At 31.2% G+C, this 18800-nt stretch overlaps 1 protein-coding gene across 1 annotated transcript in view; it reads left to right on the top strand.

The window, feature by feature from the left end:
• Positions 1-18800, top strand: part of LOC129217082 (protein hobbit-like) — a 113115-nt gene that overhangs the window by 5051 nt on the left and 89264 nt on the right. Inside the window, 8 exon segments of the mRNA XM_054851335.1 lie at positions 3008-3057; positions 5207-5345; positions 6628-6746; positions 7519-7579; positions 11384-11429; positions 15464-15594; positions 16356-16414; positions 16505-16673. Coding sequence (XP_054707310.1) covers positions 3008-3057; positions 5207-5345; positions 6628-6746; positions 7519-7579; positions 11384-11429; positions 15464-15594; positions 16356-16414; positions 16505-16673 — 774 coding nt within the window.

Here is an 18800-nt window from a genome sequence, read left to right as displayed (position 1 = left end):
TAGCTAATGAATATAGAATATTATGCTGTTACCAAGTTTAAGATCATATACCGAATTTCAAAAGAAATAAATGGCAGGAAGTGATTGAAAAGTAAGTTGAAAAATTCTGTTGCAAGGATAGGCTAATAAAAGTGTGTTGTAAAAGAAAAAGCATTTAAAAAAAAACAAAAAAACTTGAGTATTTTGTTAAAATGCATGTAAAAGCAAAAATAAATCAATATCAGTTAATCCTATAGATATTTTAAAATAAAAATTTAAAATTAGGGACATTGAGAAATGTATGGTGGTTTGTCTGTTTTCTAACTCATAATATTTTTTAATAATAAACCTGTAATGCAAAAATATAAAAGTCGTTTGACGTAAGTTACAACTTTTTAAAACTAAGATTTTCAAGTCGTCTTTTTTTCTCTTTTCAAATTATGCGTAATTTTGTTAAAAAAAATTATTAGCAGATTCAATTAGGTGTTTTTTTTTTTTTGTATTGTTTTTGTGTTATAAAGTGATTGGGTGCCAAAAAATATTTCAAAATGGTCTTAATGAAATACAGTCGACTCTCGATATCTCGACTTCGCTGAACTCGAATTTCCGCTTATGTCGAAGTTTTTGGATGGTCCCAAACTTCTGCTAATGTTCTTAATGGGGTTTTTTTCGTTAACTTGAAGTTCACTCCGCTTATCTCGAAGTTTGAGACAGACATCTCTTAACATTTATTGTCCTGATTATCAGTAGCGAAACCAACTTGACCGTAAAATGACGGAAAAAATTCTGCTATTTTCACCACCTGCTCCCTTTTGTTAGGGCTTTGAAGACGGGGGCGTAATTGACAGGTCGCCACCTCTTTTGAGGAGAGAAAGAGCTAAAATGCACTCATTCACGCGTTGCTTGTTCACGCTTCGATAAGTTCTTTTCAGTGGCTCTGTTAGAACGAGTACAAAAGGGAGATAGACCAGACGTTGATAAGGGATTAGCAAGAAAGCGAGAACGTGTAATACCCCCTGGGTGAGGGCTAAACCAGTTAGTGACCCACCAATTGAACTTGGAACTGCTCACTTGAAGCTTTGCTGATCTCAGCTTTTAGCACTCATAGCATTTAGTAAATGATTGCATGCTCAGCGTTTTGAAAAATGAGTAAGAGAAAGCTAAAAATTTTAACTATTGAAGAAAATGTCGATTTAATTAAAGATGTAGAGAATAATCCTACCGTTAAGAAAAAGGACTTGGCCCTGAAATATGGCATACCGCCGAATACATTATCGACAATAATGTCGAACAAAGAAAAAATATTAGAACATTACGAAACAAAGGGCGGTTCTGCAAATCTTAATCGTAAAAAAATCAAGGAGTGCACATACACCGACATTGAAACGGCACTCTTGAAATGGTTTAAGAATTATGAGCATAAGCGGACTGAAATCCCTGTGAGTGGAATTCTCCTTCGTGAAAAAGCACTTGATTTTGGCAAACTCCTTGGACACATGGACTTTGTAGCAAGCAGTGGATGGCTCGAGAGGTTTAAAGCTCGTCATAATATAGTTTTTCGGAATTTACATGGAGAAGGTAAAGACGTCCCGGAAAGTCTTTGTGAAGAATGGAGAATAAGACTTCCCACCCTACTGTTTGGTTACAAAGCATCAGACGTCTTTTATATTGATGAAACCGGATTATTCTACAAATGTGTTCCCCAAAAAACTTTAATGTTCAAAGGAGAGTCCTGCGCTGGAGGAAAAATGAGCAAAGATCGCTTAACTGTTCTTGTTGGTGCCAATGCTGATGGATCAGAAAAATTACTCCTCTTAGTTATTGGTAAATCGAAAAACCCACGTTGCTTTAAAAACGTCAAATCTTTGCCGGTAAATTACAAAAGCAATAAGAAATCCTGGATGACCAGCGAGCTGTTTGAAGAATATGTGAGAAAACTTGATTTGAGTTTTCATAAAAAATCTCGAGAAGTTTTGCTGTTTGTGGACAATTGTCCAGCACATCCAAAGTTAAAAAAATTAAAGTCAATTAAGCTTGAATTCTTCCCACCAAATACAACGGCAAAACTTCAGCCAGCTGATCAGGGAGTAATTCGTAATTTAAAAGTGCATTATAGGAAACGAGTAATTAGAAAGCTCATCAACGATATTGAAAATAATAAAGAGCATACAAGTTCCATATCGGTATTAGATGCTCTTCGAATGGTTTTTAGTGCCTGGCAAAATGATGTTTCCCAAGACACAATTGCTCATTGTTTTCAGAAATGCGGATTCTTTCCTTCAAGTGCTCCCAATATTGTTGATGAGGTTAACGAATGTTTGGACAACGAGTTCAGAGATGTGTTTCAAGAACAATCATTGGAACTTTCCGACTTCGTAAACGTTGACTCCGAGCTCATTACCTGCGATGAACTTTGCGATGAAGATATTATTGCAGAAGTAACAGCTAAAGAAGATGGTACGGACAATGAAGAGAAAATTGAAATTTCTGAACATAATGATTTGCCAACAAATGCAGATGTTAGTAATGCACTATCGATTATTCATCGTTCTATTGAAAGTCGGGAAAATGTTCCACAGGATATATTCAATGCTATGAGTAAAATTAATGATTTCATACATAGCAGAAATATTAATTCAAAAAAACAAGCAAGTATAAAGCAATATTTATTAAATGTGAAGTAAGAAATACATTTTTTTATTAGTAATATTATTTTTGCTTATGTTCTTCAAGTTTTACACACTTTTGTATTTTTTTTTTTTTTTTGGGAAACTAATACAAGTTTTCTCTCCTATCTGAACATTTATGTGTGGTTTTGTTTAATTACTTTTACAATTGTTTCAAAAGGGAAATAATAGTTAGTTTTCGGTATCTCGAACTTCGGCTATGTCGAATCTTTTTCTTGGTCCCTCGTACTTCGAGATATCGAGAGTCGACTGTACATTATTTTATTTTATTTGTTCTTTCTTTTTTTTTTCCTTTTACAAAATTTCTAGTACTACACTAATTTCAAACTACTTTTTTTCAGGAAATTGAGCATGTTGGCCTTAGCAGCTATTTATTAAATTCTAAGTATAAGTGAGTATCATTTATCCCACTCGAATTTCATGGTTTTGTTACGATGTTGAACATTCTTTTTCGCTCTGCCCCAGTGTAAAGAGTTTGTGAGTTATAAACCAACTAAAAAAATAAAGATTAAAAACCAAAATTATTTATTAGTGTTAAATGGCTAAAATAACATAAGATAAAAAAAGCAAAACTTAAAATAGTATATTACAGTATCCCATTTACCAAACTGAATGGTTGTTTCATCTTAAGTGTAATAGACCAGCTATTAATTCATTAAAAGAACTTGGCACACTACTATAGCATGAGTTACACAATTAAATGTCTAAACAAAAATACCACTGCCAAACTCTTCACAGGAAGCGAGCTTTCTTGCTTGATAACATTGCAAAGTTGAGAAGCTGTTCCGTGTATCAGATAGCCATGAGAAGCTTAAATATACGAATGATTTTGCATACCATGTTTACTAAGGTGTTTCAAAAAAACTTTTTTTCAGCTAGAGTCCAGGACAGCCCCTATTTTTTTTTAGAGGTACTGATAGTATTATGCTGTAAAAGTTTTAGCTTCTTACTCAAATTTTAAGAGGGTGCTCAATGACACCTTAATTTAACATTAGCAGTAGCATAGAAAATGCACCAAATTTAGAAACATTTCATTTCCCCAGCTGTTTTTTTGTAAATAATTATTTTATTGCAATGTATATGCATATTACTGGTGTATATTATAATATGTAACATTGTTTTTTTTTCAGTTCAATGTAGTTTTTAACCCCCCCCCCCTTCCATACTACTCATGAAGTTTGGGGGAGGGAGTTCAGCACCCTCTTTCAGTTGAAATAGGAAGGTAAAATTCTTCCAGTATATTATTATCCAGAAGTCTAAAAATATTGAGGGGTGTCCTGCTATCTAGGAGAACCTTTTTGTTTTACATGTATTTTTGAACCATCCTCATGTTTACCTGTTCAGTCAAAACACATGTGTGAATGATGTCATTTGTTCTAGAATGATCAGGAAACTTTCATACTATATCATTGCACTGCATCATTTCACCATCACTCCTTCATATTCCCTATAAATGAGAGAGTGATATAACTTATGAGGAAGTGATGAATTTAAGCTATTATGTTATGGGATTGAAATTAAATTATTTTGCTGTTAGAAAATAAATGCTGATCAACAGACCAACCCTGCAGCCATTTTCATTTAGGCAAAGGTTATGATAGGCATCACACCCTCATTTATATAGAAAAAAAGGGGGGGGGGGGAATTGAGCTAAAAATAAATATGATGACAATGGCTAATAATTTTTCTAATATGGATGAGCTCAGATTAACTAAAAAAAAAAAAAAAAATCATGAGTTTTTAACAAAGTTGATAAACAAAAACTTCTTAACTCTTATTTGGCATATTTGGAGGGAATCACCCATATACACTTTTAAGTATTTTAATTTCATTGTTGAAAACAAATTTAGTAGTGAGGCTTTAATTTTTGTAAGCCTGTTGCAACTGCGAAAGTTTGAGCCTCCTGAAATATCTCCACATTATACAGATAGTAAGTTTTGGTTTTGTTCATAGTTCATGCAAAATTCACAATATTTTAGCTTGCAAAATCATTGTATTCATTTTCTCAAAAATTACAGTTTGCAAAAATATGTGCTTTTACTGTATTATAAATTCCCTTAATTCTGTTTGACTGAGAAAAAATTGCCATTGAATAATGTTTTACTGGAACTTCTGAATCTGTAAACTATTGAATGAGGAATTGAATTTAGGTCTTTTATATCATAAATTGTAATGCTGCATTTGGATGCTGACTGGATGCCCATATTTATTTCTGGAAAATTAGAAGAGTGAATCTAGAAATCAACTTAAATTGGCAACGTACATAATGATATGAATAGAATCCGCATAGCCTTCAAAATGGGACCTGTTAGCTTTTTCCCAACCATAGTTTGAATAATTGTTCAGATAATTTTCTAGAAAGTATTACAAAGATTTTCGAACTTACTTTTTTTAACATGCTTTTGGTAAATTGTTTATAATCCTGATTTAATTTACTGAATCATAACTTAATTCATTAGGCATTAGTTTTGTCATTAAGTAGTAGTTATTGCCTTATAGCAATGTATTAATCTTTTTTTCTCTTTGATTATTCTATGCAGAAGCCTAGTTGTGATATGTATGAATGATATTCGATTACAAAGTGATGTAAAATGGATCAAGTCACGAACTGCTCAGAAGCGTTCATCAGATGGAAAAGATTCCAGTTCTTCGCTTTTCAAGTACTTCTCCGTACTAAAAGTATATTCACACATATTTATGCTTTTTATATCTCTTCCATTTTCATTTCATATAGCAGATTAAAGACTTATTTGATTTTACTTTTATTACATGTCTTAATTTGTTCTCATAAATAATTCTTTCTGTGATTATTGCAATCGTTCAAAAGGTTGCATATAAACTTTATTTTGTATGATTATGTTAACACACCACAGTTCATTTAAATGGCAGTAAAAATGCAATGCAATGCTGGGAGGGGCGAGGGAATATGCAAGTTGTCCGATTAAATTTGATTCAGGTTGCATTTTGCTAAATAAATAAATGCAGAACTAAGAGAAAACATTAATAAATGAACTGACAATAAAGTGAACAAATATATGAAATATGAGATGAATAAATGAGGGAATAGTGAATGATGGAGAAATTATAATGTGGGACACTGGGTCCATTTTTCCAAATTTTTCCGTCAAACAAGTCCAAAACCAATATTGCTGAAATTTTAAAAATAAATGTTTATTTTTTGAGCAAAACAAGGTATTATTTAAGACTACACATTTAAAATGAGACAAAATTCCATCAAATCAAAATATTAAGTAATTGAAACATAAAATAAACTGCCAAATATAAAAAGTAAGAAAAAATACTGACATTTAAAGTTACATTAAAATGTTAAATTGAAGTATGAAGATCAAGAATGGCTGCAATTATTTTATTATATTGGACAATTTCACACCAATTTGGCATGTCACGTTATGATACCCCCCCTCCCCTGAATGATTCTTTGCATGCATGATGGAATGATTGAATAAGCAATTGTTTTTAAATGATTGGTGCATTGTTTGAATGAACCAATGTAACCAATGTTTGAATGAAACTCCTAATACTAAATATCTATTACTTGTTTTTAACATAGAGCAAAAACAAACTCAAAAATTGTCTCCAATTGATGTAGTAAGCAAATTGAGAGTTACGTACATTGACACCTAACACTGCACTCAGTGTTTCCATTTTGTGCTTGATCAGCTACAGATTAAAAGCCAGAAACCTGTAGTCCTGGTCTTTATCTAAACAGCAAAAGAATAGTTATTTTCATTGGTAATTTCCAAATACAGACACATAGGCATCATGGTTGGATGGAATCCTGTGATGTTGGATTTATCTTGCCATGTCTTTTTGTAAACTGTGACTTTCTTTTCTGACATTTCAGTCTTATTTTAAAAAACCTGTAAAAAGAAAATTATTTTTCATTGCTTGAAAACATAAATCATTCGGTAGTTTTTACTTTTTGGATTTTTCTTTTCAGTTTCTGTCACTTCATGTTTTAAATGCTAGTGTAATGCAGTTGGGTAAATCGGATGAAGAATTTCTTTTACATTCATCTTTCCAAGAGTTATGTTTATATTTTATCCAATCATCAGTTGGGTAAGTGCTAGACCAAAAATAACTAAATAAATAAATTTTTAATAATAATTTTTTGCTTACAAATTAAAAGCTTTTGTAGTCACAGATTCTGGGCAAGTTTTGAGACATAGTTTCATTTTTTCAACTTTTTTTTCTTTTGGAATTGCTATGTTTAATAGCTGATTAGTCTTAAATGAACAAAAAGAAAAATAAGAAACAGATTAAATATATTTGGAGCAAGAAACCCCAAAGTTAGATATAATTTAAAGAATAGTCATTCACACACACATATAATTACCATGTCTGGTAATTTAATGTTTTGTAATTTTCCATAAATGTACAAAAATAATAGCATGCTCAAAATATCCCAGAGAAAAAAGTTAAAAAGAAATAAAAAGACAAAACACTATATTTATATGTGGAAAGAAAAAACAATAATATTTGTCTCCAGAGACTGGATTTTTCCCTCAATAGTTTTTCTTTCATGGATTTTTGTTTATTTCAAGTCATAAAAAGCAATGGATCATGTCAGTTGCTATTTACCAATCACAAAGTAAATAAAGTCATGGTAAAAGTAAAAGCAATGAGTAATCTTGATTGTTCAAAAATCAAACAGTAGAATAAAGGAAGTAGAAGTAAAAGTTTCTTAACTTATTTTTGGAACTTTCTTGAAACTAAATAACAAGCTTTTTCTAAACAAAATGTCAAAATGTCAATTAGTTTTTTGTTTTTAATAAGTTATGTATATATTAACAAATGCAAAGAGATTAATAATTATATTTTTGCATTGCAGCCTCCAAGTTAGTGTACGTCTTCTGGCATCTTCAATAAAAGTGTTCAAACACTTATCAGTTGTAAGTAATTTTGTTCTGACATAGCAAGATTGAAAAATAATTGAACCAAAACCAATTGAACCTGTATTTTATATAAGAGTACCAAGTACTCCCATTTGTCCGTGGGGTCCCATTTGCTTTGCTTTCCTGAGCAACTAAAGCTCGTACACTGTGCAAGAGGTAGGTGTGGGATACCTCAGGGTGAACATTTAAAAAAAAAAAAAAAAAATACTCCCATTAGTTAAATTTTCATAAATGTACTGGATTAGCTGTGTGTCTCATATTTTTGTTATAAGGTGGTTTTGCATTAATACTTATATCTGCTATTTATAATTTGTGCTTTAAAGTTATTAAAGCTTTGTGAATTCATGCACACATAAAAAATATGAACTTCATTAAAGTATACTAGTATTCTTGGTCTTTGCCCAATTCTTCACCATATCTTTCAAATTTTGTTTTTGTTTGCATGTATAAATCAACTTTTTTTAGTGTGTTATTCAGTGATCACATGTAATTATAGTTATGATAACATTATTTTTTAAGACCTTAACCTTTACCAATTAAGACAGAATATTTAAAAAAAAATTTCTATGTTTGATATGATTGTGGAATGATTTCACCTTCAAAAGTGCAAAATTACGACGTTAATGTGCTTGTAATGGAATTGCTTTCAGTTGCTTCTCTTGATATGCATACTGGATCACCATTTAGCAGTTTTCTTTCTGTTTTGATATAATATTAGGGGTGGGAAAAAAGGAAAATTTTTGAGACAAATGGATCTGTTATTTGCTCATATGTGACATGGAGAAACAAAGGGATGAAAGTGAACTTTTTAAAGTTTTAAGAAAAACACGTTTAAAGTCCTAGCTAGGCATTCATTGAATTTTTTTCCTAAATATTGCTGTATAGCAGCACATACTAGGGATAATTGTTCTATCTCTTGCCCTGAAACGGAGGAGTGGTTCTCCTACCTTTTTTGTTTCTCCTACCTTTCTCGAAATTTTTAATTTTGGCACTTACATCCCTTTGCTTCTGAGTGTCTCATATTATGTTTTGAAGCATTAATGTTTGAGCTGCATGTTGTCCCAGCTGAAAGGAAAATGTTAATTCAAATTTTAACATCTTGGTTCATTTATGTTATTTTGTAGGATCAGGAGCTAAGTCATTCAGCTGAAGCATGCATCTGTCACTTTTCTTCTAATTTTCTCCTTTCTGTACATATCACACACACCAAAGATAATTTTTTTCAGGTATGTAAAAATGATATCCTTTGGATATTTTTTTAAAAAAGCAAATGTTGAATGGCCAAAGCTTTAAAAGTAGGATAAATATTACTTGTTATACTTTTATTTTGATGTGCACATGTGCACAATATTTGAGGATAAGGAGTCTCAGTATATGTGCTATGCTCTTGTACTTTTAACCTTTTCTCTATTGCTGTTGCACAACTATCATACTTGGAAAATTTCCTCTTTTTTAACCATGCTTACTCTATTGTATTAACTGTTGATATCCTTGTACTACGCTAGCAACAATTTCCAAACACATATTAATGTGCTGTTACTTAAATGTGCTCCTCTAAGTTTCCGTGCCTCACAAGCTCAAACTGAAGATAAGGAACATCAGTGTATTTGCTATGCTCTTAAACTTTTTTTCTTTATTCTGCCGTACTAAGCACAGATGTGGTACCTGCAGTAGAGCTCAAAATGAGAAATTGATGATTAAAGTTTTACAACTCGTTTCTTTGATTTATGACTTAATTAAATGCTCAACTTGTAATAGTTGTTTCGTAAATAAATTACTAAAAACCGTAAGAGTCTTAAAAATCTTAATTTAAAATTAATAAATGCAGTTACAACAAATTTTCTTTTCAAAACCTTTTTATATACAAAGCTGTTTTTCACTGTAAGTGACAATTACTAGGCATTTTTAGGGGTATCTGCACAGATAAGACAAAAGTATCATTAAATAATACTGAAAACATCTGCTTTCTTTGGACTTGGCTGTTTCGCTTTATTATGTTAATACAAATCTAAAAGAATTTACCTTCTGAAATATACCATTTTCTAAACTCCGGACAGTTAAAACTGTAATCCATAACAATTTTCTGTTTTTTATATTCAAAGAATGTGTTTTTTATAATGTTTTATTTTCTAGATTCATTTTTACCGAGCATGAAGATAATTCTGACAGCAGACGATACTAAAATAAAAATACTACTGACCGTAGAATGAAATGCATTTTTTTGCATGAAAGAATTAGATATGAATATTTTACATGCATTTCATTTTTAGAATTTGCATTTTAAATAAACATTTAAATAGAAAAAGCTGAATATTTACTTTAGCAATTATGCAAAATTGTATCAGTTTTTATTATCAGCCTGTATCAACTATTTAATGTAAACTAATTTTAGTACTCTGTTACAATAAACTGCTACGTTATTAAATTTGCTGCTTTACTAAGGTATAAAAGTCTTATCTACAAATTACTAAGGAAAAAAGTGGTAACTGCGCAGATACCACTTTAAAGGCTTAGTATTTGTCACTTACGTTCAAATTGCCTTAGCAAACTAAGCAAATTTGCAGTTACGATTTTTTTCTTAAAGCTTTTTTTAATATTTCGCGTTCACAAATCACCAAAAAACTTGAGATTTAGGAAAATTAAATTACTAACGACCACCTGGTGACAATAACTCAATTTTGATAAAATGTGCAGATACCACATCTGTGCTTAGCACGGCAGTATTGCTCTGGTACAACAGTTCTACGTGGAAAATCTCCTCTTTTGTAACTATGCTTACTCTACTATGTGAACTGTTGGTGTCCTTGTACTATGCTAATGTTACCCACAAAGACCAAAGTTACACCTGTTGACTGTAGTAGTTTAAAATAATGAGATATTAGTAATCTAATTTTCAGTTTCATACATGAGTATATACAAGTACAGTTCGTTCTCTGTTTAAAGACGCTCCATTTAAAGACGACTTTTCATGAAGGCATGGTTTTAGGAGCATTCTATTTACAAACGCATTCTACTTAAGGACAACTTTTTGTGGTCTTTGAAAGTCGTTAAATAGAGAATCATCTGTAGTAGTATATAAAAAAATATTGTGAACATTTTATAAAAATATTTACAAATATTTTTATAAAATGTATATGTTAAAATTGTGCAGAGTTGGAATCACACTCAAAGATTAAATTCTACTATTACCAGGGGCGTAGCTAAGGGGGGGGTTTTGGGGACAAAACCCCCCCCGAAACGTTAGTCTCAAAAAAAAAAAAAAAAGAGAAAAAGAAGAGAGAAGAGAAAGAAAAAAAAAGAAGAAAAGGAAAAAATTCCAAGCGATTATATATATATATATATATATATATATATATATATATATATATATATATATATATATATATATATATATATATATATATACATATATACATATATATATATATATATATATACATATATATACATATATATATATATATATATATACATATATATATATATACATATATATATATATATATATATACACATATTATATATATGTATATATATATATATTATATATATATATATATAAATATAAAAGAAGTAACCCCCCCCCGAAAGTCGGGTCTAGCTACGCCACTGACTATTACTACTACTAAATATAATATCGACAAATAAATGTTAAAAATAAGCAATATCTTAAACACTGTTTAATAATTTAATCAGCATTTAAAACAAAGTAAAATTTTAAAAGTTGGTTTTGAAGATATTTTTCAAACATCTGCAGACATTGTTATTTATGTTCTAATGTACTAATTTTTCAAATTTTAGTCAGTGTCTTTAAATATTGCTGAACCTGAACTGATGCTTTATGAAGGTATGAATATTATATGAATAGAAATTTTTGATACATTTTATAGTTTGTAATCATTTAAGAGTTTTTTTGAATTTTGTTTTCTATGAATGTTTAGTGAAATGAAATGTATTTGAGGCTTTTGGATTCTTTTCCATGATAATATTGTGAACATTTTATTTCTTTTCATGCATTACTAAGTTATCAATCCAACTTGAAATAGTTAAATGATTTGCTATATTTTACTGTATAAAAACTGGTAATTGAGTAAAAATCAGTGCAATAACCTGCCAGGATTCCCCTTATTCTAAGGGGGCGGCACACCTGAAGCTGATTTTTTTTTCGTAAAATTAGGCTACATTTTTAGATGTTAGTGTTCTTTTGCTGATTAAAATATGAAAGTACGGAACGTATCGTCAAAAATCAGGACTGATGGAAACCATAAACTTCCCCCTTCCAATTCAAAGTTGCATTCTTATGAAGTAACGTAAGAAATCCATTCATTTGTCAATTTGTAACGAGAAAATGAGCTTTCTCGAGTATTAGAGGACCATCTTATTCCAATACAAGATTTGCTGAACGTACCAAACTGTTTCAGCGAGACAAAGCGCTTACTGATGTATCCAACTCAACAAATCTGTAATTCATCATGAGTAATATCTATATCATGGAATGACCATCAGTTAGTCCAAACTTAAATCCAATGTTAAATGTGTAGCTACATCAAGGACGGATACAAGGGATGGGCGATTGCTCCTCCCTTGAGGAACCTTGCAGCTGTAATTTCTCCGAATTGAGGTCCAAAAATGGTGGTGTCGGCCATCTTTGATATGACTTTAAGGATAGGAATATGGTTCAAATCAACCTGCCAGCAACCTTTTGGAAGAAAGTTTTCAAAAGTGTGATTTTAAAAGGTCTTTAGTAATATCTGGAGAAAACCAACATAATTATATCACAAATCTGAAGTCCCAAATGGCACAATTTTGGATGACCTTCAATGATGTTAGGAGGAGGGGGATCCAAAACATTTCCCCAGAATTATTACGAAATTGAATTTGTAAAACACAATTTTAGAGTAGATGCCGCTCAGATATGTTGAAGAGGTATTGGTAAAAAAAACGATCGCTCGCTCCTTGATATGTTTCTGGATCCGCCCTTGGGCAACAGTGGGCGCCAAAATTGTATGAAACTAAAAGCCAATGTTTTTTGACACAGGAATAACTTGATACTTACGATGGAAAACCATACGTCTGAAATAACTGGAGGTGATGGAAACACAATTTGATATTTTCATTTGTAACTGTGTTTTTCATCCTTAAAGAAAATTCATGAATTAAAAACGTGCTTGTAATTATGAGACACCCTATTTTCTAGTTTCCTTAATAAATTCAGCACATGGTTTTCAAAAATAAATAACCCCAACTTGTGTTTCACATACTGATTATCATTATAGGGGAGACCGGGGATAGTTGACGAACTTTTTAAACTTCATTTTTTTAAAGGTTGTAAATAGAGTAGGAAAGTTTTCTTTTATTGCTTGGATAATCTATATGGTATCAGCAATAAAGTCGTATTTTTGTTTTGACAGTACTATGCTTTGTCTATTTTTTACATAATTTTTTGTGAACCTACGCAGAGTTCGCACACTTGCTCCGCCACGGGGTAAGTTGGCGAGCCGTATGGGGTAAGTTAGCGAATTAAGAAAAACTCATAATAGACACAGAAAATTTCACATAAAGCCTCAATGATGCTTTAAATAAGCAAGTAAAACTTACCAATGAATGAAAAAAAAAGTGAGATTAGTATTGTAATTGTTTTAAAATTATTTATAATACGCCAAGTAAAAGGTTTAACTGATTTTAGAAGTAAATGTTGAAAAATGCAAATATTATTTGAAATGAACTATTTTATTTGCCTCTGTTCTTCTTTTTTATGTTTCTTTTGGATTTACATTCCTTTTTTCTTAGATTCAGAGATTTTTTGTATGTTTTGGGAACATTTTGTGATGATTTGCATTTTTCTGCTAAGATTCTTTCTTCCTGAAGAGCCTTTTTGACTGGAGTATTGAAGAGTATTGCTGTAGACCTCTTTCGTTTCCATCCTTTTTGATCTGATTCTCTCCAGCTTTAGGATAAGGTCGTATTTGATCTGGAATAATGTTCAGAGATGTATGTGGGTATAGCTGAGACATAGCGCTATCTTCAGTAAGAAACTCTAAACCTGAATTATTGAATGAAGTAGCAACTGAATCTGCTCTAGGACAGGTACATCCAGTTTTATTACTTTCTTCCAACATGGTTGCCTGCTGGGACAAACAGATTCACTCATAGATCCAAGAGATTGGGAGTCTGGCCGATCAGTGATAAAACTTGTCATAAAGTCACAGTCCTGAAAAATGTTTGAATTGCAGGGAAACACACCAGTTCTTTTGAAACCATTCATAATATTTATTGGGCTTGCTTCTTGTGGAAAAGTAATTGTTACCACCATTGGTACATCATAAATCGTTATTAACTTAATTTTTCAATTTGCCATGTACTCTTATCAAGTGGCAGCAGCTTATGGCTACAATGTGTTGGGAAAGAGAGCAGTGTTATTATTATTTTTAGTAGTGTAGTAGTGTTTTCTTACAAAAATCAAACCCTTCTACTGACTTAAGAGTCTTAAATGTCTGGTAAGAGAATCATAGGTTTTTCTTTGAACATCTAGTGTTTTTAGCAAAATCCTTTAAGAAATCTGGAAACATTTCAGCTGTCATCTACACATTAGGGAATTTATTTCATTAAATTGACAATTTACAGAATTTAAATTTCAATTGTTTAATGTTTGTTAAAAACTTAACTTGAGGCAAATAAGCGAATTCGCACACTTACCTCGAAAAAAGTTCGCCTACTAGCCCCAATTCCCCGTATAGAAATCAAGCTACACTGGTTTAAAAATGGTTTCATAAAATAATCCGAATAAGCCGTCATTTGCTGCGTAGAAGCATGGGCTATTCAATATTTATAAGTTTTGGTAAATTACTCTACTAATATGTGTTTTATAAGAAAATAACAAAGGATGAAAAAAGTTACTTAACACTGCAAAAAAAACAACTTTCTCTCGTGCAACACATTTGGTTTGGCAGATTTCACACAGTTGCTAGGCATCTACGTAGTTACGTGACAGCTCACTCACAGCTGTCAAACCAAAAGCGAGAAAAATTATTTAGCATTCATACACTTACCCCTTCGAATACTAACTCTGGTCTCCCCTACACATATGTGAAATAAATCCCTTCATTCTTATTTTTACTGTGAATTGTATTTTATGCTTGTGTCTATATTTTTGGGATAGGGTGTAGTAGTTTTTGTATGTGCAGAAATATTTGCTTATTAGTAATTAATACAATCTTCTAAATGTGTTCTCAGTTTTACTAAAATATGTTTTTAACTAAAAAGTAACAGGAATAAGTGCATAATTTATATATTTTTTCCGCTTTGTATTTCCTAATTTCAAAATTTTTCTTAAAGTTGTTTTCTACTGAGTTTTCAAACAAAAACAAAATGTTAATGAAAAACTGCTCTCAGTCACTTAGTAATATTTTTAACAGTTGCAAGATCTTTTAATTTATTTTCCTAGTTTCAGAAAAGTTTTATTCATTATACAATAAATGTATGAATTAAACTAAACTTTTAGTCAAAATTTGTACCAAATTAGCTGTATATTATGTTGCTGCATGTTACAAACTAAGCTAGTCTCTATTTCACTAAGTATGACACTCTTTTATGTTATGCCAAAGTTTAATTTTTTAAATTTTAGTCAGTATTTGGTCAGTATTTTTCAGTATTTTATAAATTTTGGTCAGGAAAGTCAGTATTTTTGACCCTCCGAACAGTTATACCCCCTGATGAGTTAAAAGCTTGTATGAGTTTAAAATGCTTACTACTTTTTGATATTTACAAATTGACATACATAAATATGATCTTCAAAAATAATCATGTTTCAAAAGTATTTCTAAGTTTCATAGATGTTTAATGTATATCATTATTGTTATTGTTATGTACACTTTATTTTAGGGTTCTCGGCTATGAAATTTAAAAATTATGTTCAAAATGGTATGCAGAATAAAAAACATGAGCAAAAAGAGGAAGCATTGTTACAAGAAAACTCAAATGATCTAAAGCAAATAGTTAAAAAAATTCCAAAGGTAAATTTCTTTTTTCTTGCATTATTAGTTTCCTTGATAATAGTAGTAATGGTATACGTTTTTGTAAATTGACATTCTATGCTTTCACCATATTAAATATTGGCATTTAATATTAAATATTGCTATTTTTATTCTTGCTTATTTTCCCTTCATCTCTTTCTCTCCCCCCCCCCCCCCAACCCCCAATATAATTGACAAGCTTTACATAAAAGGGAAATTACTATTTCCTGAAAAGCAGTACCGATATGGCGTTTAGGAACGAATTCACACTGTGTTACTTATTATAAACCGTATCAATGAAATTCAGCTTTAAAGATTGAAAGGAACATGACTTTTCACAGCAGAAATAAGTTAAAATGTAAACCAAATTTTCCCTTGTTAGACTGAACAATCTCTTGTGTGCAAGTCGGCACCTTTGATCTTTTGAGAAATGACTGAACCTGATAAGACGCATTTCGAATTAAGCCTTGGTCCAGTTAAGAAGCAAAGGCACAGATAGTGTTTTGAAAAGAAACCTAGAATTATTGTAGTTAAAGCTCTATAAATACACTGTACTGCTTAATTAAAGTTTTATGTGTTCATTTTTTGAGATCATTTATCTTGTGGATTTTAATGAATGCATAAAATATCAGTAGCAACTTATTTACTCACAACAAAAAATTTAAGTTGGAAGAAGAGTATGAATCATAAAATATTTGTTTCATATTAAGGAATATACTTCTTGTTTGTTAATCATTTTTTATATTTAACTATTTTTATAGATTTCTGATATTGGAATTGATTCATTTTCAGTAAAAGTAATGATGGAAGGCGGTCACAGGTGAGAGTCATTTCTCGTTGGCAAGATTTATACATTTTTTAGTATGAAACATAGACCAGTATTTAAAGTATTCTTTTTTTTTTCTTTCAGAACTTTCACGTTTGGTATCAAATTCATATCTGCTCATCTTGAAATAGGAGAAGTCAGTGAAATTGAAACTTTGCCAAGCATTTTATCTTCTTTTGAAATAAAGGACATTTCTGCAGCTAGTGATCATGTCCAAATTGGACAGTTACAGAAATTTGCTTTTGAATTACAGGTAAATATTATAGCATTTATTTAGTTGCTCATGAGGTTTGAAGTTAAAAAGGTGATTAATTGATGATGTACCTTCAAATCAATAACTGTCATACCTTGATTTTAATAATTATTGTTTTATTTGTTATTTTTATGTTAAAAAATTCTAGTATTAACACCACATCTCTATTAGAATTAAATAAACATAAAATGTCTATCAACTCGTTCTTAGAGAGCCATCTAAATCAATGCAGTTAAGGAAGCATGCAGCTTACCTTATCATATATGTTCTTCATCTGGTTTTGTATATCTATAATCCACATTGATATGTTGGAGTAATCTTCCGGTCCATGAGACTGATATCCATAGATGAATATTCACGAACACATTAAAATATAACACCTTCAAAACTAAAAAACATAAATTTAATATATATATTACAGCACTACATGTTTACAGTATAAGCAGTAAAAAGAGAAGTGAATTGAGTTTTAACAAGGAATTAAAGTTCCTGGTTTGCTATTTGGCAACAGCGCCGTCTAGTGGAGGAAGTGGGCAACATACACAGTTTCTAACAATCTCTTCCTTGTATATCTAATGAATAATATACACGTATTTATTCAGATATATGAAGAGCTCAGGGCAGAAATGTGACAAGCCACTAGGAGTGATCTTTCGATCAAAATTTTTATTTCTCATGACTAAAATTGAAATAAACATGACAATGGATTATCTCATTTGAAGAAAAACATATCTAGTTTTAGTATTGCAGAATGTATCATGCTTTTGAAAATTTCTACAAGTATTTTTTATTTGTTGGAAATTGACCTACTAAAAATTCACATGTAGCATATCACATTCTTGCCCCGAGCCCTTCATACATATAGAGAGATATATATATAGAGAGAGTGGTGTCTCCATTTGATCTGTAAGACCTTTATTTTTTGCAACTGTTATTCCTAGATGCGTACTTCCAGGTGTTAAGTGATCAAAATAACGTGCAGAGTTAAGATATTGGAATGAGTAAGAAAATTAATGAAAAAATACGAAATGGAACTTCTTATATGGACCCTAGATTTCCTAACTTATATTTGGGGAAATAATTTCAACTTTAAAAGTTTGACATTAGTGCGACAAATATTCACCAAGATATTAACAGCGTTTCGTGACATACCACTTTGCACTCATAGTTCATAACGCCTTTTAGGGGGAAATATAGCGGCTAACAAGAGTTTAAAATTACGGTCAAATCCTGACTTACGTGAGGGATGCGTCCAAAGACCCCTCGCTTAAATCAAAATTTAGCGCTGTGGGAAAGATTTAAAATTTTTGATGAACATACTTAATTATTTTAGACACTTGTTAACACCACCTCAAACTGTTTTAAACCATTCATTAGTGATGCATTACCGTTTCTTACATAAAGAACTGAATTTTATTTGTATTAGAAAACTTAGAAGAAAAATCAACATAAAATATTGTTGCAATACACAAAATCAGTAATCAAAGGGAAAGAGAGACACGAAATGAAATGAAATGAATGAAAGTGGGACTCAACCGAACCAAGCACTGCGACCAGAGGTCTATTGTACTAGTCCCCAAACAGAAGTCCAAAAACAGACCAGTAGCTGAAGCAGAATTCAGCAAACATCTAATAGGAATATCATGAATCATGCATGGTTCAAGCAAATGATGGCCAAGGTGTTTGCAGGCAGAAAACATTTCACAATCACACAAGGTGTGAGTAATAGTTTCCTCCTTAAAGAGGTAACCTCTGCAAATTGAATCATTACTAACACCCATTATAGCAAGGTGCCACTTTAAGGTGTAAAGTCCAGTAAGAAGACCAAAAGCTTTCCTAATACTAATTTTGTTAAGAAGCCTATTGCATTTCTTGCATGTGATCCTCAGAGAGAATAAGATCTGTCGTCCTTAGAAAGACAAGCTGAATATGTTCAATGTCATCGCGAGATAACCTCTCTGACGGGAAGGTTTCTTTCACAACAGCCATCTTAAACATACACACTGCTTGAGCATAGGACTGTGGTTTACCAGTCCTTACTCTTTAAGATGCAGCAGTTTGTGCAGGGGAAGGAGTTGAAACCTCCGATTGTTGACGTTTGGTTTCTTCTAACTTCTCAGGAATGGC

The sequence above is a fragment of the Uloborus diversus genome, chromosome 1 (genome assembly GCF_026930045.1).
Source record: "Uloborus diversus isolate 005 chromosome 1, Udiv.v.3.1, whole genome shotgun sequence".
Taxonomy (NCBI): domain Eukaryota; kingdom Metazoa; phylum Arthropoda; class Arachnida; order Araneae; family Uloboridae; genus Uloborus; species Uloborus diversus.
The sequence above is the reverse complement of the archived record's forward strand: the minus strand, read 5'-3'. Positions and strand labels throughout refer to the sequence as shown.